This window comes from Lepidochelys kempii, chromosome 11, assembly GCF_965140265.1.
Source record: "Lepidochelys kempii isolate rLepKem1 chromosome 11, rLepKem1.hap2, whole genome shotgun sequence".
NCBI lineage: Eukaryota > Metazoa > Chordata > Testudines > Cheloniidae > Lepidochelys > Lepidochelys kempii.
The window spans coordinates 10796807-10820675 of NC_133266.1; the positions used below are offsets into that span (position 1 = coordinate 10796807).

The 23869-nt window shown below is 45.1% G+C and overlaps 1 protein-coding gene across 8 annotated transcripts in view; it reads left to right on the top strand.

Annotated features, from left to right (window-relative positions):
• Positions 1-10248: 10248 nt before the first annotated feature.
• The window catches only part of SEC22A (SEC22 homolog A, vesicle trafficking protein), a 47783-nt gene continuing 34162 nt past the window's right edge, over positions 10249-23869 (top strand). For 6 of the 8 annotated variants that reach the window (XR_012154195.1, XM_073305121.1, XM_073305115.1 and 3 more), the window contains exons 1-3: positions 10249-10412; positions 15070-15273; positions 19036-19140. Coding sequence is in view for 7 of the 8 variants with exons in the window: in XM_073305121.1 (XP_073161222.1) it covers positions 15092-15273; positions 19036-19140 (287 nt within the window). In the remaining variant the exon portion in view is untranslated. The remainder of the gene's footprint in view (positions 10413-15069; positions 15274-19035; positions 19141-23869) is intronic. The other 2 variants (XM_073305118.1, XM_073305120.1) reach the window with 1 other exon arrangement.

Consider the following 23869-nt stretch of genomic DNA (forward strand, 5'->3'; position numbering starts at 1 on the left):
TAAATCCTAGCCTTAATCATTAACGTGCAATGATGGGCAGGAAAAAGTATGTAAAAATGGCATTTTCTTACTCAGCAGACCAACTCCGTGGCTTTATTCAGTCACACCTTCTGACATCATGAGTGACTGCTCCAATCAGTTACATTGATGCAGAATTTGGCCCTGAGTTTGCAGTTGTTTTAGCCATGTTCTACTGCTTTTGACACCTGGTAGCCCTGCACAGCCAACAAGAGTCCAAGGTCCTAATTCAGCAAAGCACTTAAATACATGCTGCAATCCCACTGACTTCAGTGGCACTTCAGTCTGTGCTTAAGTGCTTTCCTAAATAGGGATGGACTTCATCATATTCTTAAGTAGCTTGCTGAATCAAGACCTGAAAGCCAGATTTGGATCCCATTTTGGCTTGTGAGAACTGTTAACCATGTTCCAGTATAGGGTCAACTCTGCCCTCAGTAGAGCTGGCTGAACATTTTCTGGTGGAACAGGCTAGTGGGCTGCCTGGGAGTCCTGGATCCTCAGAGGCCAGGCTGCCTGCCTGGCAGGTGGGTGGGCTGACTGATCTACCTGGGAAGTTGGGCAGCTGGCTCCCCACCTGGCTGGCTCCCTGAGCTACCCAGGGGATGTGGGATTTGGCAACTGGTTCCATTGTACCAGTAACCTTTAAAAACTTTAAGCATGCATTTCTCTCACGTGTAAAGTATGGCATTCTTAAATATAGCAAGGTATCCAATGTGCACATTGCCGCTACAGTCTCTGTTCAGCATTACCTGCTAATCAAAAGTAGATCTGATGTAAAATAAGTAATCAATAATAAATAAAATATGAATGTTATTCAAAAGACACAGTATTCTTGGTGAGTTACTGTTATACAGAGCTACATTTCCATCCCATTCAATTATAATCTTATTTGATCTTACAGAACCTAATAATGCTTTCCAGCCCCACTCAGGCTACTTTCCATCTTTCTGAATTAAATTACGGATATAACATCATAACTCTACTTATGCAAAGTTTGTTGTGGGTATTATATTCAAAGGCAAATTTCTTTAGGGACCCAGAGTTCTCTGAATATAAATGAAGTGTTTATAGTACAATCTTATTAATAAATAATGCTTTTATTTATTGTAATGGTTTAAATGGCGTCTACTGAAATTTTTGGCCTTGTGATGTGATCAGCTTGGAATGATTTTCCCTGTCTGGAAATATTTGAATACAAACAAAGTCTGGTGATGTGTTCACTTACAGTAATGTAGGGAACTAAAGGGATTATGCCTAGTAGGAGTACATTAATGTGGCTTTCGGTTAATTTTTTCCCACTGAACAGGGAATAAACTAAGTAGACAAAAAGCCCTGAATTGAGACCTTTATTATTGGAATGGCTTGTTACATGATCATCAAAAATAGCTCATCTTGTTTTATTTGTACAAATCCAGGATTGAGGACGCTGAAAATAAAAATACACTTATAACTTGTCAATCTCATTGGCGCTTGTTACTTTGCAGACTGACTGAGATGCACTGTGAAGATTACTTTTTAGAGACACTAAGTATTTTGTGTGAAAGAGAGCAGGCTACAGATATAAGTGTTGCCACAAATTGTTGTAGCAATTGCATTTATTAGTGGTGAGGTTGTTTATGTGATATTAATAGGTTTCTTCACATTTGTAAAGTCCCAGAGAATGACACACTGTTGCTCTAAGGAACAACCCCTTCTACCTCCAGAATGCACTCTTGAGAAAATTTCAACAGAGAAACAAGGGAAAAATTGTGAGCAAAGAAATAAATTGTTTCACGGATGTTCTTCATCACCCTGACCACACTCCCACCTCAACTGTGCTAGCAACAACAGCATTTAAACCAGGGAAGCAGTGACTGTATTGCCAACGGACACAATTTTGTTACGAGAGTCACAATATTTGGTGTTTTTCTTTAAGTCCCAGATGCTAGGCTCACCTTCTTATCTGAGAATGTCCGCTTTCATTTAAAACAGTAAGGTTCTTGATCTCATGGTTGTGGACAAAAGCTTGAAAGTGTGACCGCTACCAGCTCTAACAAAAACACAAACACCTAATTAGTGTTGTGATTTTTAAGCCACTGTCATGATTTTGGGGGATCTGATTCATGTTTTGTAAATATTTGGGGTGAAATGATGGCCCAAACTTCCATAATGGAATGGAATAATGGCCAAAATGCCCATTGACTTCAACAGAGCCAGGATTTTATCCTTGGGGTGCAACACTGCCCCAGTCCCAGCCCCCACTTCACTCTTTCTCCCAAGGCCCCACCCCGCCTCTTCTCACCTCCACCCCTTCCCTCCCCTGAGCATACCCTGCCCTCACTCCTCCCAGGGCCTCCGGCATGCCATGGAACAGCTAATCGTGGCAGGCGGGAGGCACTGGGAGGGGTAGGTGCTGATTGGTGGGGCTGCTGACGGGCGGGAGGCGCTAGGGGGCTGCAGGTGGGTGCTTAGCATCCTCCATTTTTTCCCCCATGGGTACTCCAGCCCTGGAACACCCAGAGAGTCAGCACCTATGGTATGGCACAGTCACATGTGTGTTTACAGGACTAGTTCCTATTGCTGCTTGCATGCTTTCTCTAGCCCAGTAGCTTTTCTGAGATCTCTGTTATAAAACGGTACTATAGATGACTTAGTGGTATTGCATACTTCTCAGAGGAGGGGGAAAATGTGTCCACAATGTATAGACAAACCTTGTTCAAAGTTTGTGCTTTCTTGGTTTCAACCACACAGTAGACACAACCCTAGTAGTCTTTCAGTAGTTTCTTGCACAAGTCAACTTGTGACCCCTGCAATTATTACTCCTGAGGGCATCCTGCACCAAAAAGTTAAAAATTCTGCAAATTTTATTTGTCAGATAAATGTGGACTTTCCAACACAGCACTGGGAAGCACAGGACACTGGCTGCCCAGAGGTGGGAGATCACTGTACAGCTCCCCCTGGGACACAGACTCAGATATGAAGCTGCACCCAACCCTGACACAGAGCAAGGACCAGGCCTGCCCCAGAAACACCCCAAGGCCCTGCCACTCAGTTTGGGCGGGCAGGCAGGCAGGCTCAGCAAGGCAGGATGCAAGTGTAGAGGGACTTAGTGTGTGGGATCCAGGTGTGGGTTGAGAGGGTTGGGGGGGGAGGGTTTGAGGCTCAGCCCAAGGGTCTGGATGCATGGGGATTGGGCAGATGGGGGAGCAGCTCCCTGTATAGGAATCCCTGCCCCTGCAGCTGAGGAGCAATGAGTGCAGGAAGCGGGGGCAGGGGGAGTTTGCAGAGCTTCCTGCAGCTAGGGGAGAAATCTGGAGGTGGGTGTGACCTGGCACTGGATGCCATGCAGGGGAAGAGGAAGTCCTGTCCTCCCCAGCTCAGCTGTGACTAGTGGCTGAGCCCGACACAAGGTAGGAGCCACCAGCTGGGTCTTCCCCAGTTCCGCCTCCTGCCCCACAGTGATTTACCTCTCTGCTTGCTGCTTGGCACCCGAAACATACTGTTGGGGAGGATTGCATGACCGCTTTTGGGGCTTCCATTTGTTTCCCCATCAGAAAGTCATTTTTCTGCAAAGAAATCTACAGGAGACACAAATTTTGCACATGCACAGTGGCATAAAATTCCCCCAGGAGTAAATTATGCAGGATTTTTCAGAACAGTGCCACACTTTATTATTTCAGGGTTTTAAACCACATCCTAAAATAATCAACCAATTCCATTTAATCTATGTTCAGTACCACTGCTTACAATTCAACTTACTCATCCAAGTTTTGAAGTTATCCAAACAACTTTACGTTCCCCTTAAACTTTTCTTTTCCAGAGGGTCTACTCCTCCTTTATACATGCATTTTATGCTTTACATTTCTCCTCTTGATCTGCTGAGCCCTAAGGCCTAGAACCTCAAAAGTATCTAGGTGCCTAACTCCAATAGGATTTAGGCACCTAAATACTTTTAAGGATTTGGGCCTAAGTTCTTGCCTCCCTGTTACAGCTCCTACTGATTTATTCAGTAAAGAGTGTCCCTTTTACAAGGTTGTAGCCTGGTTTGCCTGAGGGGAGTAGACAGGATCTATTTTGTAAGGGAAGAAAAAGACATTTTAAATGTCATTGGTTTGTCAGCCTTTAAAGCTCCTGACAGAAGGGTGTGCACTAGGGACCTGAGTATACCACTAGGAGCCAGAAGCTCTGGGGCTGTAATCTCAGTCTAACACTAAAAGAAAAGGAGTACTTGTGGCACCTTAGAGACTAACCAATTGATTTGAGCATGAGCTTTCGTGAGCTACAGCTCACTTCATCGGATGCATACCGTGGAAACTACAGCAGACTTTATATACACAGAGAGAATATGAAACAATACCTCCTCCCACCCCACTGTCCTGCTGGTAATAGCTTATCTAAAGTGATCATCAAGTTGGGCCATTTCCAGCACAAACCCAGGTTTTCTCTCCCTCCACCCCCCCCCCCCCACAAATTCACTCTCCTGCTGGTGATAGCCCATCCAAAGTGACAACTCTCTACACAATGTGCATGATAATCAAGTTGGGCCATTTCCTGCACAAATCCAGGTTCTCTCACCCCCTCACCCCCCTCCCAAAAACCACACACACAAACTCACTATCCTGCTGGTAATAGCTCATCCAAAGTGACCACTCTCCCTACAATGTGCATGATAATCAAGGTGGGCCATTTCCAGCACAAATACAGGTTTTCTCACCCCCCCACCCCCATACACACACAAACTCACTCTCCTGCTGGTAATAGCTCATCCAAACTGACCACTCTCCAAGTTTAAATACAAGTTAAACCAGAACATCTGGGAGGGGGGGTAGGAAAAAACAAGGGGAAATAGGCTACCTTGCATAATGACTTAGCCACTCCCAGTCTCTATTTAAGCCTAAATTAATAGTATCCAATTTGCAAATGAATTCCAATTCAGCAGTTTCTCGCTGGAGTCTGGATTTGAAGTTTTTTTGTTGTAAGATAGTGACCTTCATGTCTGTGATTGCGTGACCAGAGAGATTGAAGTGTTCTCCGACTGGTTTATGAATGTTATAATTCTTGACATGTGATTTGTGTCCATTTATTCTTTTACGTAGAGACTGTCCAGTTTGACCAATGTAAATGGCAGAGGGGCATTGCTGGCACATGATGGCATATATCACATTGGTGGATGTGCAGGTGAACGAGCCTCTGATAGTGTGGCTGATGTTATTAGGCCCTGAGATGGTGTCCCCTGAATAGATATGTGGGCACAGTTGGCAACGGGCTTTGTTGCAAGGATAAGTTCCTGGGTTAGTGGTTCTGTTGTGTGGTATGTGGTTGTTGGTGAGTATTTGCTTCAGGTTGCGGGGCTGTCTGTAGGCAAGGACTGGCCTGTCTCCCAAGATTTGTGAGAGTGTTGGGTCATCCTTTAGGATAGGTTGTAGATCCTTAATAATGCGTTGGAGGGGTTTTAGTTGGGGGCTGAAGGTGAGGGCTAGTGGCGTTCTGTTATTTTCTTTGTTAGGCCTGTCCTGTAGTAGGTAACTTCTGGGAACTCTTCTGGCTCTATCAATCTGTTTCTTTACTTCCGCAGGTGGGTATTGTAGTTGTAAGAAAGCTTGACAGAGATCTTGTAGGTGTTTGTCTCTGTCTGAGGGGTTGGAGCAAATGTGGTTGTATCGCAGAGCTTGGCTGTAGACGATGGATCGTGTGGTGTGGTCAGGGTGAAAGCTGGAGGCATGCAGGTAGGAATAGCGGTCAGTAGGTTTCCGGTATAGGGTGGTGTTTATGTGACCATTGTTTATTAGCACTGTAGTGTCCAGGAAGTGGATCTCTTGTGTGGACTGGACCAGGCTGAGGTTGATGGTGGGATGGAAATTGTTGAAATCATGGTGGAATTCCTCAAGGGCTTCTTTTCCATGGGTCCAGATGATGAAGATGTCATCAATATAGCACAAGTAGAGTAGGGGCTTTAGGGGACGAGAGCTGAGGAAGCGTTGTTCTAAATCAGCCATAAAAATGTTGGCATACTGTGGGGCCATGCGGGTACCCATAGCAGTGCCGCTGATCTGAAGGTATACATTGTCCCCAAAATGTAAAATAGTTATGGGTAAGGACAAAGTCACAAAGTTCAGCCACCAGGTTAGCCGTGACATTATCGGGGATAGTGTTCTTGACGGCTTGTAGTCCATCTTTGTGTGGAATGTTGGTGTAGAGGGCTTCTACATCCATAGTGGCCAGGATGGTGTTATCAGGAAGATCACCAATGGATTGAAGTTTCCTCAGGAAGTCAGTGGTGTCTCGAAGGTAGCTGGGAGTGCTGGTAGCGTAGGGCCTGAGGAGGGAGTCTACATAGCCAGACAATCCTGTTGTCAGGGTGCCAATGCCTGAGATGATGGGGCGCCCAGGATTTCCAGGTTTATGGATCTTGGGTAGTAGATAGAATATCCCAGGTCGGGGTTCCAGGGGTGTGTCTGTGCGGATTTGATCTTGTGCTTTTTCAGGAAGTTTCTTGAGCAAATGCTGTAGTTGCTGGATTTGTGCAGGAAATGGCCCAACTTGATTATCATGCACATTGTGTAGAGAGTTGTCACTTTGGATGGGCTATCACCAGCAGGAGAGTGAATTTGTGTGGGGGGGTTGGAGGGTGAGAAAACCTGGATTTGTGCTGGAAATGGCCCAACTGGATGATCACTTTAGATAAGCTATTACCAGCAGGACAGTGGGGTGGGAGGAGGTATTGTTTCATATTCTCTGTGTGTATATAAAGTCTGCTTCAGTTTCCACGGTATGCATCCGATGAAGTGAGCTGTAGCTCACGAAAGCTCATGCTCAAATAAATTGGTTAGTCTCTAAGGTGCCACAAGTACTCCTTTTCTTTTTGCGAATACAGACTAACACGGCTGTTACTCTGAAACCTGTCATTCTAACACTGACTCTTTCTGTGGCCCTGTGCAATTAACCTCTCTTGGAGCCAGTGTCACCATTTGTAAATGTTTCCCTAGAACATTGTAAGGATTAGGTAATCGATATGTCTAGAGAATCTTAAGGATACAGCTCAAGCTCCCAAAATCAGGGAATGGCAAAATTAAGGTTGCACATGCACCCTAAACTCTACTTATTGTACAATCTTTAATTACATAATCACTATCAGTTCTCAATAATACAATATAGCCTATTATAGTTGGGTTTTTTGTGTAGTGTCTTGTGGTACGACCACTCCTCTGTGTATGGACAAAGGGACCATAAATTTATATTAATATTAACATTATAGTGAATATTACAGTCCTGCCCAAATTCCACAGTCAGGATTGAAGCTCCACTGTGCTAAGCAGTACAAACACATATATAGACATGGTCTCTTTTCCAATGGGCTTACAAGTCTAATTCAGAAAAGTACACAGTAAAGAGTAATTGTGACACTTTAGAGACCTTATGGAGCTTACTTCAATTCGTGATAATTTTTCTCCTCCCCGTGCACAGTATGACTCCAAGGCTCAAGTGCTGTGCAAGGCCTTGTGCAGTTCCTCCACACTTAAACGGATTTCACCGTGAGCATTGAGAATATTGTTTAGAGAAGTGGTTCTTAACCAGGAATACACACACTCCTGGGGGTATACAGAGGTCTTCTACAACTCCTCACCTAGATACTTACCTAGTTTTATAACAGGCTACATAAAAAGCACCAGTGAAGGCAGTACAAACTAAAATTTCATATGACTTGTTCATATTGCTCTAGATACTATACAGTGAAATGTAAGTACAATGTTTATATTCCAACTGATTTATTTTATAATTATATGGTAAATATGAGAAAGTAAGCAATTTTTCAGTAATAGTGTGCTGTGACACTTTCATATTTTTATATTGGATTTTGTAAACAAGTAGTTTTTAAGTGAGGTGAAACTTGGGTACACAAGACAAATCAGACTCCTGACAAGGGTACAGTAGTCTGGAAAGCCACTGGTTTAGAGAACACCCTTTCCTATAGTTTCCAAAGTCTTGCCTTTTGCTCACCTCTTCATACATTCAGATAAACAAGACCACGTCATTAAACAGTGCATGAGTCTTTGCCTGGTTCTACTCCCTTCACTAGTCCCTCTGTTCATTTACTATTGGTTTCCTCTTCACCAATCTCACCACTGCTTGAACTAAACCTGACTCTGCTGGCATTTGTGCCAGCTGATCAGTCTTCTCTCCGTTTCTCTGCCTCACCTACTTTCCACCCCACCTCATGCCGACTCTGTGGGTTCTCCAGGGCCGGAGCACCCATGGAAAAAAATCAGCAGGTACTTAGCACCCACCAGCAGCCAAGCTCCTCTCCCACCCTCCCACTCACGCGGCATGCAGGAGGCACTGGGAGGGAGGGGTAGGAAGAGGGATGGGGTGTGCTTGGGGGAGGGATGGGAAGAGGCAGGGCGGGGTGGAGCAGGAGGCAGGACGAGGCAGGCTAAAGGGTGGATCTTGGGGAAGGGGTGGAGTGGGGGTGGGAACTGGGCCTGAGCACCCCCAGGGAAAATTAGGAGCTGGTGCCTGTGTCCAGATGTCCTGATTTTATAGGGACAGTCCCGATATTCAGGGTTTTTTCTTATACAGGAAACTATTATTCCCCATCCCCTTTCCTGATTTTTCACAGTTGCTATTTGGTCACCCTATCTGAAAACAAATTTTTCTCCCTTACCAGCACCTTTTAACTAATAACAGGTGGAAGGAGAAATTTAACTGTATTTAAAGAAATGGAACCAGCCTTCAGTATAAATTAACCATTTACACCTGCTGTCCATAGATTCAAGGGGTCACTCTGTCACTGGAGATCTCCAGTCACCTGTCCACAGTGAGGCACGTGCGTGTGTGTGTGTGTGTGAGAGAGTGTGAGACAGAGAGAGACGGAGGTGTTCAGTTGTTGCACTGGCTCTATCACATCTGGGGAATTCCCAGGTACCCATTTAAAACGTATTCCCAGCTGTTATGTGCTGCTGGAGTAGGGCTAGAGTCACAGGAATACAAAGAAAAGGAGTACTTGTGGCACCTTAGAGACTAACCAATTTATTTGAGCATAAGCTTCCGTGAGCTACAGCTCACTTCATCGGATGCAAATCATCCCATGAAGTGAGCTGTAGCTCACGAAAGCCTATGTTCAAATAAATGGGTTAGTCTCTAAGGTGCCACTAGTACTCCTTTTCTTTTTGCGAATACAGACTAACATGGCTGCTACTCTGAAACCAGGAATACAAAGGTGGCTTGAAGACACCTCCCCTGCCTTGTTCTTATATTGAGTGCAACTCAGCTGGACCAGAGAATCTGGCACATTGTGTATTTCATATCATTTGAATCCTACAATTCGTTGCAAGGTTAAATACGATTATACAGTTAAATAGTAACAGAGATGAAGGGAGAGATTAAAAAGTGGCAGCAAGGGAGAACAGAAATGAGATGAGAATACACGAAATAAAGTAGTACCGCATGGAAGGAAACACGGACAAGTGGAAGAGTATTATAAGGAGAAAATCTTCTTGTCACATTACAAAAAAGTTAAACAAACATGACTCTTGTCAGGGGCTGGTAATGGGACGTGGAGACTTTTCACATCAAGCCCGGTTGCTTTCGCTGAGTTACCGGACGACTGTTTGGTGGTCCGTGTGAATAGTGTTGGAGCCGGTCTCAGTCCAGTCCCTGGTGCCAGCTGCCGCTGGGGCTGAGTTGGGAGTGTTGGTAGACTTGGCAGAAACACCAAGGATTATTACTTACTAGTTATATGACATTAAAACTTCACCAGGCACTTTATACACAGTGAAGGGGGGGGGGCTGTCCACAAGCACCGGAGGGAGCGTTAGGAACCCAAGTCCCATTGAAAGCCAACAACTACTTGGGGGCCCTACTTCAGGGCCTCACCTTTCCCAGGCATCTATGGCAACGTTTCCAATATCCATAACTTCCTTAGCATCACAAATCGCTGACAACGTGACCCCCCCCCCCGCACACCAGAGCAATGGCGGCTCGCCACGCCCCCCACAGAGCAATGGCGGCTCGCCACGCCCCCCACAGAGCAATGGCGGCCCAGCAGCCACGTCCCCACCGCCGCAGGGCAATAGGGGCCCAACCCCTTCTGAGTAAGCGCGCCCCTGCAACCACCCCACATCACCAGAGAGCAACAGCAGCTCGACCACCGCCTCACCCCGCCGCCGAGCGCACCGGCCCGGGGAGCGTGCAGAGTCACGTGATATCCCCTCGCCCTGCCATTGATTGCTGCGGGGGCACGTAGATGGTTCCCACAATGCTTTGCGGCGGGCGGACGTGGTCCTGCCGCCGATGCCGCGGCTCCGGTGAGGCAGGGAGTTCGAAACGGTCGGCTACGCCTCGCAGAGCAGTTGCCTAGCAACAGACCCAGGCCCGCCCGACCAGCCGGCCGTGCGGGGTGCGCAGAGGCGGCTCAGGTGGGAACTGGGGCCGGGATGGGGCGGGGCGCCCCTCCCCCGGGGGCCTTGGGCGCGACAGCGATGGGCTTCCCCCGGGTGCAGGTCGGGGGGGCAGCATAGGGATGGGTCTCCTCCTCCCCGGGGACCTGGGCGCAAGTTGGGGGCACGGATAGGGATAGCGGTGGGGCGTGTGTGTGGGGGTTGGGGGTATTGCAATGGAGGCATTATTCCACCTGCCACTTGCCTGTCAGAGATAAGGAGGCATAAACCTGCCTACGGCCTCTTCCCCGCAGTGTAAGGTTGCCATAGGTGCCTTGGCATCTCCAAGCCCTGAGCGTGAGTACAAATGCTGCTCTGCAAAACAGCTGTGACCTGTGTTTCCTCCCACTCCTCCTTCCATGGACCCAGTGCCATGTTATGGGTGCAACACAGGGGGGTGTGTGTGTTGGGTAGTTGCTGTAGCCAAAAGTTTTTTTTAAGGTGCAGTTCGTGAGAAGGAGGCAGTCCACACACACCCCCCCTCTCCCCCGTGATGTGGGTTATCCATAACACCTCAGGGTCAGGTTATTGTACTGCACTCTACATGGAATTACACAATGATATTACTTGGAAATGGAAACTAGTGCTGAACTTGGTAGCCTGCTTATTAAGCATAATTTTATAATTACAGGTTTCAGAGTAACAGCCGTGTTAGTCTGTATTCGCAAAAAGAAAAGGAGTACTTGTGGCACCTTAGAGACTAACCAATTTATTTGAGCATGAGCTTTCGTGAGCTACAGCTCACTTCGTCGGATGCATACTGTGGAAACTGCAGAAGACATTATATACACAGAGACCATGAAACAATACCTCCTCCCACCCCACTGTCCTGCTGGTAATAGCTTATCTAAAGTGATCATCCAGTTGGGCCATTTCCAGCACAAATCCAGGTTTTCTCACCCTCCGCCGCCCCACACACAAACTCACTCTCCTGCTGGTAATAGCCCATCCAAAGTGACCACTCTCCCTACAATGTGTATGATAATCAAGGTGGGCCATTTCCAGCACAAATCCAGGTTTTCTCACCCTCCCACCCCCCTCCAAAAACCACACACACAAACTCACTCTCCTGCTGGTAGTAGCTCATCCAAACTGACCACTCTCCTTACAATGTGCATGATAATCAGGGCGGGCCATTTCCAGCATAAATCCAAGTTTAACCAGAACGTCGGGGGGGGGGGAGGAACAAGGGGAAACAGGCTACCTTGCATAATGACTTAGCCGCTCCCAGTCTCTATTTAAGCCTAAATTAATAGTATCCAATTTGCAAATGAATTCCAATTCAGCAGTTTCTCGCTGGAGTCTGGGTTTGAAGTTTTTTTGTTGTAAGATAGCGACCTTCATGTCTGTGATTGCGTGACCAGAGAGATTGAAGTGTTCTCCGACTGGTTTATGAATGTTATAATTCTTGACATGTGATTTGTGTCCATTTATTCTTTTACGTAGAGACTGTCCAGTTTGACCAATGTAAATGGCAGAGGGGCATTGCTGGCACATGATGGCATATATCACATTGGTGGATGTGCAGGTGAACGAGCCTCTGATAGCGTGGCTGATGTTATTAGACCCTGTGATGGTGTCCCCTGAATAGATATGTGGGCACAGTTGGCAACGGGCTTTGTTGCAAGGATAGGTTCCTGGGTTAGTGGTTCTGTTGTGTGGTATGTGGTTGTTGGTGAGTATTTGCTTCAGGTTGGGGGGCTGTCTGTAGGCAAGGACTGGCCTGTCTCCCAAGATTTGTGAGAGTGTTGGGTCATCCTTCAGGATAGGTTGTAGATCCTCTGCATGAACTATTACCAGCAGGAGAGTGAGTTTGTGTGTGTATGGGGGTGGGGGGGTGAGAAAACCTGTATTTGTGCTGGAAATGGCCCACCTTGATTATCATGCACATTGTAGGGAGAGTGGTCGCTTTGGATGAGCTATTACCGGCAGGAGAGTGAGTTTGTGTGTGTGGTTTTTGGAGGGGGGTGGGAGGGTGAGAAAACCTGGATTTGTGCTGGAAATGGCCCACCTTGATTATCATACACATTGTAGGGAGAGTGGTCACTTTGGATGGGCTATTACCAGCAGGAGAGTGAGTTTGTGTGTGGGGCGGCGGAGGGTGAGAAAACCTGGATTTGTGCTGGAAATGGCCCAACTTGATGATCACTTTAGATAAGCTATTACCAGCAGGAGCGTGGGGTGGGAGGAGCTATTGTTTCATGGTCTCTGTGTATATAATGTCTTCTGCAGTTTCCACAGTATGCATCCGATGAAGTGAGCTCTAGCTCATGAAAGCTCATGCTCAAATAAGTTTATAATTGAAGCTCATTACAACAGAGTTCCAGGAACTTCATTGGCTGTTAATAGACTTCTGCATGGATACCCAGGTTTTGGTGCTAACCTTCAAAGCATAAGTGGCCTGAGCCCTTGTAACCTGGGACATTGTTCTGTCCCCATTTTTTAGGGTGACCAGATGTCCCAATTTTATAGAGACAGTCCTGGATTTTGGGTATTTTTCTTATATAGGCTCCTATTACCCCCCACTCTCTTGGTCTGCCAGCAGCTAGATAATTGTTAACCATCTGGGAATGCTGCAAAGCCCATAACTTTTTATTTGGTGTATAAGGAGAGGCATATGGGCCGAGGGTTAGAGTGTAAGTTTACTTTATTTTCCTAATTGTATTTGATGGTGTCAGGGTGGAATGAGCAGCCCTTTATTTGTTGTATCGTTGTGTAGTGTATTTTAATTTATAAAATAGGCATCTGGAGCATACAATGTAAAGCTTTTATACAGTTAAGAAAATAAACTAATACATAGAAAATTGTGAAATAGTTAAGGCTGATACACGACATGACACAAACCTAGAAAAAGCAAGAAAACAAGATGTTAAACCACCTTACAATACATAACAACAGGCACACACCTTACTATTCTCACAAGTACTGTACACCTTAACTCTGCCCTCTCAATCAGCCCCTCAGCAGGCAGCATTCTACCAAATTATCCTCTTACAAGTACTGTAGTGCAGTCTCTTTATCATGAAAGTGCAACTTACAAATGTAGGGTTTTTTTTTTACATAACTGCACTCAAAAACAAAACAATGTAAAACTTCAGCGCCTACAGCTCTACTCAGTCCTACTTCTTGTTCAGCCAATCGCTAAGAGAAACAAGTTTGTTTATATTTACAGGAGATAATGCTGCCCCCTTCTTAATTACAGTGTCACCTAAAAGTGAGAACAGGCGTTCGCATGACACTGTTGTAGCTGGTGTCACAAGATATTTATATGCCAGATGCACTAAAGATTCATGTGCCTCTTCATGCTTCGGCCATCGTTCCAGAGGACATGCTTCCATGCTGATGAGGCTCGTTTAAAAAAATAATGTGTTACTTACATTTGTGACTGAACTCCTTGGGGGAGAATTGTATGTCTCCTGCTCTGTTTAACCCGTATTCTGCCCTATATTTCATGTTATAGCAGTCTCGGATGATGACCCAGCACATGTTGTTTGTTTTAAGAACACTTTCACTGCAAATTTGATAAAAAGCAAAGAAGATACTGATGTGAAATTTCTAAAGAGAGCTACAGCACTCAACCCAAGGTTTAAGAATCTGAAGTGCCTTCCAAAATCTGAGAGGGACGAGGTGTGGAGCATGCTTTCAGAAGTCGAAAAAGAGCAACACTCTGATGCAGAAACCACAGAACCTGAAAAAAGAAAATCAACCTTCTGCTGGTGGCATCTGACTTAGATAATGAAATTGAACATGCTTCGATCTGCACAGCTTTGGATTGTTATGGAGCAAAACCCGTGATCATCATGTCTCCTGGCATGGTAGTTGAAGCATGAAGGGACATATGAATCATAGTGCATCTGGCATATAAATATCTTGTGATGCCATGAGAATGTCTGTTCTCACTTTCAGGTGACACTGTAAACAAGAAGCGGGCAGCATGTTTCCTATGTTACTTTGGTTAAGTTACGTCAGTCTCCATTCAGCAAGGTACTTAAACGTGTGCCTAACTTAAAGCATATGCATAATCCCACTGAATTCAATAGAATTATTCACATGTTTATAGTTAGGCACTTCTTTAAATTTTTCTTTGGTCATGGCCTTATTCTCTCTGTATCTCAGTTCCCCATCTGTAAAATGGGAATAATAAAACTCCTTTGTCTGTCTTGCCTATGTAGACTTTAATCTCTTCGGGCAAGATCATCTCTTGATTAGTGAGACAAAGATTGTGGTATGTATAGCGCCTAGCAGTATGATCTTGATCTCAGTTAGTGCCTCTGGGCACTACTGTAAAAGAAATAATAAATAAAAAAAAATAGCAGGGCCTCAATCTGAGTGCTGTGGTAATACGAATAATACATATTAATAAGAGAAGTCAAAAGTCTGATTCTATGACCTGTTTGTGAGTCAGAGAGACTGGTAGGGACTACTCATCAGGACTTCTTTTGTGAGCTTAGGTTCAAGACTAAGCCCTTTGTGACTTGCCACGTATTAAGGCTGAACCAGGAATACAACCCATCAGCCTTGACTGAGAGTTACCTCATCTAGTCACCATATAGTAATGGTTTTGGCTGCATATTCAATTTTTGTTTGTTTTAATTTTGTCTGATCTGCATTTCTGAATGTATTTGTTTTGTTTTAGGTTTTCATTAAATTGGTTGGCAATGTCTATGATCTTATGTGCCTCAGTGGTCCGTGTTAGAGATGGGCTCCCGCTATCTGCCTCTACAGATTATGAGCAAAGCATGGGAATGCAGCAATGTAGAAAATATTTTAAAACGCTCTCAAAGAAGCTTGCTCAGCTTCCTGATAGATGTATGCTGAAAGCTGGCCAGTATAATATAAGGTAAGAGTTTCTTTTTCTTCCTTGTAGCATTTCTGAGTGGTGTTTAGTTAACAGTTGCAGTGTAGAGGTAATGAATTAAATTAAGAATAACTATCAACAGTTATTTTTGTATTTGAAAATTGAAAGTTAAGACACATTAGACTTTAAAGACATTTATATTCTGGTGGAAATCCTAGTTTGAAGTAACCTGCATTGTTATAAATATTTAAATTATTGACCTACTAGAGTCTTGCAAGAATAAGCATTTTTAAGATTTATTCCATTATCCTATTGGTTTCAAGGTAGTTTGTAGATTAAAAGCCCCAGGAGCTCAGGAGACTTGTGATTAGTCCTTGGATATTCTTTGTTATGGTAGGTTTCAGAGTAACAGCTGTGTTAGTCTGTATTTGCAAAAAAAAAAGGAGTACTTGTGGCACCTTAGAGACTAACCAATTTATTTGAGCATAAGCTTTCATGAGCTACAGCTCACTTCATCGGATGCATACTGTGGAAAGTGTAGAAGATCTTTTTATACACACAAAGCATGAAAAAATACCTCCCCCCACCCCACTCCCCTGCTGGTAATAGCTTATCTAAAGTGATCACTCTCCTTACAGTGTGTATGATAATCAAGATGGGCCATTTCCAGCACAAATCCAGGGTTTAACAAGAACGTCTGGGGGGGGGACGGGGGACGACAAGGGGAAATAGGTTACCTTGCATAATGACTTAGCCACTCCCAGTCTCTATTCAAGCCTAAGTTAATTGTATCCAATTTGCAAATGAATTCCAATTCAACAGTCTCTCGCTGGAGTCTGGTTTTGAAGTTTTTTTGTTGTAATATCGCAACTTTCATGTCTGTAATTGCGTGACCAGAGAGATTGAAGTGTTCTCCGACTGGTTTATGAATGTTATAATTCTTGACATGTGATTTGTGTCCATTTATTCTTTTACGTAGAGACTGTCCAGTTTGACCAATGTACATGGCAGAGGGGCATTGCTGGCACATGATAGCATATATCACATTGGTGGATGTGCAGGTGAACGAGCCTCTGATAGCGTGGCTGATGTTATTAGGCCCTGTGATGGTGTCCCCGAATAGATATGTGGGCACAGTTGGCAACGGGCTTTGTTGCAAGGATAGGTTCCTGGGTTAGTGGTTCTGTTGTGTGGTATGTGGTTGTTGGTGAGTATTTGCTTCAGGTTGGGGGGCTGTCTGTAGGCAAGGACTGGCCTGTCTCCCAAGATTTGTGAGAGTGTTGGGTCATCCTTCAGGATAGGTTGTAGATCCTTAATAATGCGTTGGAGGGGTTTTAGTTGGGGGCTGAAGGTGAGGGCTAGTGGCGTTCTGTTATTTTCTTTGTTAGGCCTGTCCTGTAGTAGGTAACTTCTGGGAACTCTTCTGGCTCTATCAATCTGTTTCTTCACTTCCGCAGGTGGGTATTGTAGTCGTAAGAATGCTTGATAGAGATCTTGTAGGTGTTTGTCTCTGTCTGAGGGGTTGGAGCAAATGCGGTTGTATCGCAGAGCTTGGCTGTAGACGATGGATCGTGTGGTGTGGTCAGGGTGAAAGCTGGAGGCATGTAGGTAGGAATAGCGGTCAGTAGGTTTCCGGTATAGGGTGGTGTTCATGTGACCATCGTTTATTAGCACTTTAGTGTCCAGGAAGTGGATCTCTTGTGTGGACTGGACCAGGCTGAGGTTGATGGTGGGATGGAAATTGTTGAAATCATGGTTGAATTCCTCAAGGGCTTCTTTTCCATGGGTCCAGATGATGAAGATGTCATCAATATAGCGCAAGTAGAGTAGGGGAGTTAGGGGACGAGAGCTGAGGAAGCGTTGTTCTAAGTCAGTCATAAAAATGTTGGCATACTGTGGGGCCATGGGGGTACCCATAGCAGTACTGCTGATTTGAAGGTATACATTGTCCCCAAATGTAAAATAGTTATGGGTAAGGACAAAGTCATAAAGTTCAGCCACCAGGTTAGCCGTGACATTATCGGGGATAGTGTTCTTGATGGCTTGTAATCCATCTTTGTGTGGAATGTTGGTGTAGAGGGCTTCTACATCCATAATGGCCAGGATGGTGTTTTCAGGAAGATCACCCGTGGACTGTAGTTTCCTCAGGAAGTCAGTGGTGTCTTGAAGGTAGCTGGGAGTGCTGGTAGCGTAGGGCCTGAGGAGGGAGTCTACATAGCCAGACAATCCTGCTGTCAGGGTGCCAATGCCTGAGATGATGGGGCACCCAGGATTTCCAGGTTTATGGATCTTGGGTAGTAGATAGAATATCCCAGGTCGGGGTTCCAGGGGTGTGTTTGTGCGGATTTGATCTTCTGCTTTTTCAGGGAGTTTCTTGAGCAAATGCTGTAGTTTCTTTTGGTAACTCTCAGTGGGATCAGAGGGTAATGGCTTGTAGAAAGTGGTGTTGGAGAGCTGCCGAGCAGCCTCTTGTTCATATTCCGACCTATTCATGATGACAACAGCACCTCCTTTGTCAGCCTTTTTGATTATGGTGTCAGAGTTGTTTCTGAGGCTGTGGATGGCATTGTGTTCTGCACGGCTGAGGTTGTGGGGCAAGTGATGCTGCTTTTCCACAATTTCAGCCCGAAAGTTGTGATATTACAACAAAAAAACTTCAAAACCAGACTCCAGCGAGAAACTGTTGAATTGGAATTCATTTGTAAATTGGATACAATTAATTTAGGCTTGAATAGAGACTGGGAGTGGGTAAGTCATTATGCAAGGTAACCTATTTCCCCTCGTCCATCCCCGTGTCCCCCTCCCCAGACGTTCTTGTTAAACCCTGTATTTGTGCTGGAAATGGCCCACCTTGATTATCATACACATTGTAAGGAGAGTGATCACTTTAGATAAGCTGTTACCAGCAGGAGAGTGGGGTGGGGGGAGGTATTTTTTCATGCTTTGTGTATATAAAAAGATCTTCTACACTTTCCACAGTATGCATCTGATGAAGTGAGCTGTAGCTCATGAAAGCTTATGCTCAAATAAATTGGTTAGTCTCTAAGGTGCCACAAGCCTAGTTTATTAAATAACTGTTAATTAATAAACACCAAAATCTAATTTAGTTTTAATCTTTTATGTACTTTACTCAGCTTGGACAGTGAAACTAAAGTTTCCCTTATGGGTCTCATGAATTAACACATTGCTATTACATTTCTTTCCAGTACTTTGGGTAACTCTTTACATCACCTGAAACCTCTATCTTTTCCATCCCTCCCCATTTTTTTAGGTTGTACTCATATTTTAAAAAGTCTTGAAAATATTTTTACAAAGTTTTATAAAAGCATTTTCCTATGTATATCTGTGCTTTTCTATAATGCCCATCAGTGTAATTTTGGAGCTTCTCATGAACATATGCAGGATGTATCAATGAGGTAGAGGAAGTAAATTGTCCCAATTTATGGAGATGGGGAATTGTAGCACAGTAAAGGAAAGTGACTGAAGTCTGTGGCAGAGGTTTGAGTAGAATCCAGGGGTCCTGAAGCCCATCCAGCATTTTCACAATGGTGCCATTCATTCTCTTAAAACTTTTTTGGTTTGATTTTTACCAGGCTTAAAATTTGGATCTAAAGTATTTGACCGAGTCAGCATATTGGTGCTATGTAGTAAATATAACAATGCAGAATGTGTTCTTTTCCTCCATTGTAGTTTTGAAACAGGAAACTACTTGGATTATCCTGAAATAGTGATCAGCCTATAATGTTCACTTTTCAAATGCTTCTTGATATGTATTTTGTTTCTGGGTTTTTTTTTTTTTTTTAGGTATCACTCACCAGAAAGATGTTTCTGTGGGAATAGAGTTAGGGCAGGTCTACACTACACCGTTAATTATGTCAGTGTGTACACTACAGCCTTCCTCCTACCAATGTAAGTGTGCTACTATACTGATATAATAACTCCACCTCCACGAGACGTGAGAGGCTGATGTCAGTGTAGTTAGAACAACACTGTGTCCCTTACATTGGCTGTCTTATCAGTTTCACGGCATGAGCTGTGAAATTAACAAGAAAGCCCCAGCTTCCCTGGAGAGCTGGGTGGCTGGACCCTGCTCCTGGCCAGGGTCCCTGAGCTGTGAAACTGACAAGACTGCAGGGCTCCCAGTGGGAAGGCAGGGGATATGGAGGGGGGAAGAAGCCAGGACAGTTGGACACCGCTCTCCAGTGGCGAGAAGCCCCAGGTGGCTTCTCCCTGCTCCCGGTGGGGGATGGGTAGGGGAGAAGCCCTGCGTGCCCCCTCCCCCCCCAGCGGAGAATGGGTAGGGCAGAAGCCCAGGGACTGAGGGGGGCAGCCCACCAGGAGCTTGTGGGGCAGGCAGGCTTTTGGCAGGGAGCTGCCAGCAGAGTTGAGAGCCCTACAATGCCCCTCTTAAGTCAGTGATAGTGCTTACGTTTATAATGGTGAGAGTAATTAACCATTGGAACGATTTACCAGGGGTTGTGGGAGATTTAAAATCAAGATTGGATGTTTTTCTGAAAGGTCTGCTCTGGAAATTATTTTTGGGAAGTTCTATGGCCTGTGTTGGCGCTTACAGTGGACGCACACCACTGACCCAAGTAGGGTAGTGTGGACACCCACCACGGCAGCAATTGCTGTGGTGGCTGCAAGTTGACCTGCACCTCTCAGGATCAGGCCATAGACAGCCTGAACTTTTCCAGTTTCAATTTCTCTGATTCAGCATGATTGGCAGGCTCAACTCAAGAAAGGCTCTTACAAAAGCAGGTCAGAAGTGCAGTGGAAGCTCTGCATGAAGAATCTTGCGCAGCACTTACCTTTGCTAATTCTGGCTCTAGCCAGTGTTGCCTGTGTGTCACTTTTTTGAGCATGAAATTAACCAAAATTAAAAGGTCAGGGATTCAATGTGTCTTTTCCCTCCAACCATTCAGCATACTGAATTAAAAAAAAACATTAGTTTTAGGAATGTTTTATGTGGCTGCTTAATGGTAGCTATTGTATTCTAATAACTTCTGTGGCTCACTGATGTAACGGTTTAATGTTATAACTATCACAACGTATGAATAAAGGCTGCAGGGTTAGCCTCTTGGTTTATTTTAAAAACAGCCCCCCTAATTATCCTCTTCCCTCCTCCCCCAAATTTGTGCTTTTAACCTTATGTTTTGCTACTCGTAGCTATGTTTCAGACAACACAAAAAGAATAGTTTTCACAAAAGAAATATACACAGTGGCTGATATTTTTATCTCTGTGAATTAAGATAAATGCAAGCAATGAAACCTAAGCTATAGTTGTTACGATAGAGCAAATATCAATTCTTTGTGCATAAATGCAAATGAAAAAGTCAATATTTCCTCTTAGAAGTTAATGATCATTGCTTTAACTAATTATGCACTGGGGCTTTGACTTTATTAATAAATCTTGATACATCTATAATTTCTTTGACAACAGATAAACTAAAAAAACTTAAAAGAACTGGACATCAAGTGTAATCAAAGATTTTATTTATTTACCAATATAGACTGTGTAAAAAAAAAAAAAAAAAGTCTTGATATATAATGATTCGGCTGATTATTTTAAGCTGTATATGACAGATACTTTAACAAATTATTGTATTCGATTATTGGTTCATGAACAGAAGTTTCAAAATTAGTTGATGTCTAAATGAAATAGGTGTAGGTATATTCCAAATGTTTAATTGGAAGGGGGGAGATTTTCCAGTCTCTGGTCATCTTCATCTCCATCTCTGGATACTGATGAAACATCCCTTCTATGGAAGAGTTTAATACCCTTGCTTATAAAAAATAATTCTGATGAGCAGTTTTTTGCCTTTGGAATGCAACAGATGGCATGTTCTGCATTTATTCTAAATGTGCCATTCCCAGGGGACGATACCCATGTGTTTTCCCCCTCCCAAGGATTTTATCCTAATCTCCCTCTCTTCCACACATTAGTCAGTTGCAACACACTATACACTTTTATATGTATAACATAGCTTCTCATTCATTAATACAGTGCTGTTTAAAAGAAAGATATTATCTAAAAAGGTATGTCTACACTGTGAAATTAGGTCGATATTATAGAAGTCAATTTTTAGAAATCGATTTTATACAGTCAATTGTAAATGTCCACACTAAGCTCATTAAGTCGGCGGAGTGCGTCCTCACTACCTGGCTAGCATCGACTTACGGAGCGGTGCACTATGGGTAGCTATCCCACAGTTCCCTCAGTCTCTGCCACCCATTGGAATTCTGGGTTAAGCTCCCAATGCCTGATGAGGCAAAAACATTATCTCGGGTGGTTTTGGGTACATGTTGTCAGTCGCCCCTCCCTCCGTGAAAGGAACGGCAGACAATCGTTTTGTGCCTTTTTTCCGTGCGGATGCCATACTGCTTTCAGCAGACGGTAGAGTAGGACTGCTAACCGTTGTCATCCACCGCTTCGGCTGCAACTCCGCTCTGCTGCTATTGTCTCAATAGCGAATTTCTCCATGTTGTCTTTCATGGGCTCCTAGGTACGTGTGTTCTTCCTTGGGAAATGTGTGCAGTGCTAACCGTCGTCCTCCACCACTTCCGCTGCAACTCTGCTGTCCTGCTCTCATGAATCCACCTCGCAAGTCCTCTCGTCGTTCTCTGTAAATATCTATTATCGTGGCATCCGTCGTCAGCCACCGCTTCCACTGCAGCTCTGCTGTCCTGCAGACACCATACCACAGCAAGCATGGAGCCCGCTGAGATCACTGTGGCAGTTATGAGCATTGTAAACACCTCTCACATTATCCTGCAGTATGTGCAGAACCAGAACTCGCAAAAGCAGGTGAGGAGGTGACGGCAGCGCGGTGACGAGAGTGATGAGGACATGGACACAGACTTCTCTTAAAGGATTGGCCCCAGCAATTTGGACATCCTCGTGGCAATGGGGTAGGCTCATGCCTTGGAACGCCGATTCTGGGCACGTGAAACAAGCACAGACTGGTTGGACTGCATGGTGTTGCAGATCTGAGATGATTCCCAGTGGCTGCGAAACTTTCGCATGCGTAAGGGCACTTTCATGGAACTTTGTGACTTGCTTTCCCCTGCCCTGAAGTGCAAGAATACCAAGATGAGAGCAGCCCCCACAGTTCACAAGCGAGTGGCGATAACCCTCTGGAAGCTTGCAATGGCGGACAGCTACCGGTCAGTTGGGAATCAATTTGGAGTGGGCAAATCTACTGTGGGGGCTGCTGTGATCCATGTAGCCAACGCAATCACTGAGCTGCTACTATCAAGGGTAGTGACTCTGGGGACTGTGCAGGTCATAGTGGATGGCTTTTCTGCAATGGGATTCCCTAACTGTGGCGGGGCGATAGACGGAACGCATATCCCTATCTTGGGACTGGACCACCTTGGCAGCCAGTATGTAAACCGCAAGGGGTGCTTTTCAATGGTGCTGCAAGCACTGGTGGATCACAAGTGATAGTTCACCAACATCAACGCAGGGAAAGGCACATGACGCTCGTGTCTTCAGGAACTCTGGTCTGGTCTGGTTTGAACAACTGCAGGAAGGGATTTACTTCCCAGACCAGAAAATCACTGTTGGGGATGTTGAAATGCCTATATGTATCCTTGAGGACCCAGCCTACCCCTTAATGCCATGGCTTATGAAGCCATACACAGGCAGCCTGGACAGTAGTCAGGAGCTGTTCAACTATAGGCTGAGCAAGGGCAGAATGGTGGTAGAATGTGCATGTGGACATTTAAAAATGCGCTGGTGCAGTTTACTGACTCGGTTAGACCTCAGCGAAACCAATATTCCCATTGTTATTGCTGCTTGCTGTGTGCTCCGCAATCTCTGTGAGAGTCAGGGGGAGACATTTATGGCGGGGTGGGAGGTTGAGGCAAATTGCCTGGCAACTGATTACACGCAGCCAGACGCCAGGGCGATTAGAAGAACATAGCAGGGTGCGCTGCGCATCGGAGAAGCTTTGAAAACCAGTTTCATGACTGGCCAGGCTACGGTGTGACAGTTCTGTTTGTTTCTCCTCGATGAAAACCTGCCCCCTTGGTTCACTCTACTTCCCTGTAAGCCAACCGACCTCACCCCTTTGATCACTGCTTGCAGAGGCAATAAAGTCATTGTTGTTTCTAAATCATGCATTCTTTATTAATTCATCACACAAATAGGGGGATAGCTGCCAAGGTAGCCCGGGATGGGTGTGGAAGGAGGGAAGCATCGGGTGGGGTGGTGGATGAGGAGAGGAGAGAAGGACAAGGCCACACTGCACTTCAAAAATTATTGAATGCCCACCTTCTGTTGCTTGGGCAGTCCTCTGGGGTGGAGTGGTTGGGTGCCCAGAGGCCCCCCTCCCAGCATTCTTGGGCGTCTGGGTGAGGAGGCTATGGAACTTGGGTTACACAGGGGCTGCAGCAGGTCTGTGCTCCTGCTGCCTTTCCTGCAGCTCCACCAGACACCGGAGCATATCCGTTTGATCCCCCAGTAGCCTCAGCGTTGCATCCTGCCTCCTCTCATCACGCTGCCGCCACCTTTCCTCTTGCTCCTGCAACCTCTCCTCTTGCTCGTCCCTCCTGTCCTCGTGTTCATTTTCTGTTTTCCTGGACTCTGCCATTGTTTGCCTCCACACATTCTGCTGAGCTCTTTCAGTGCGGG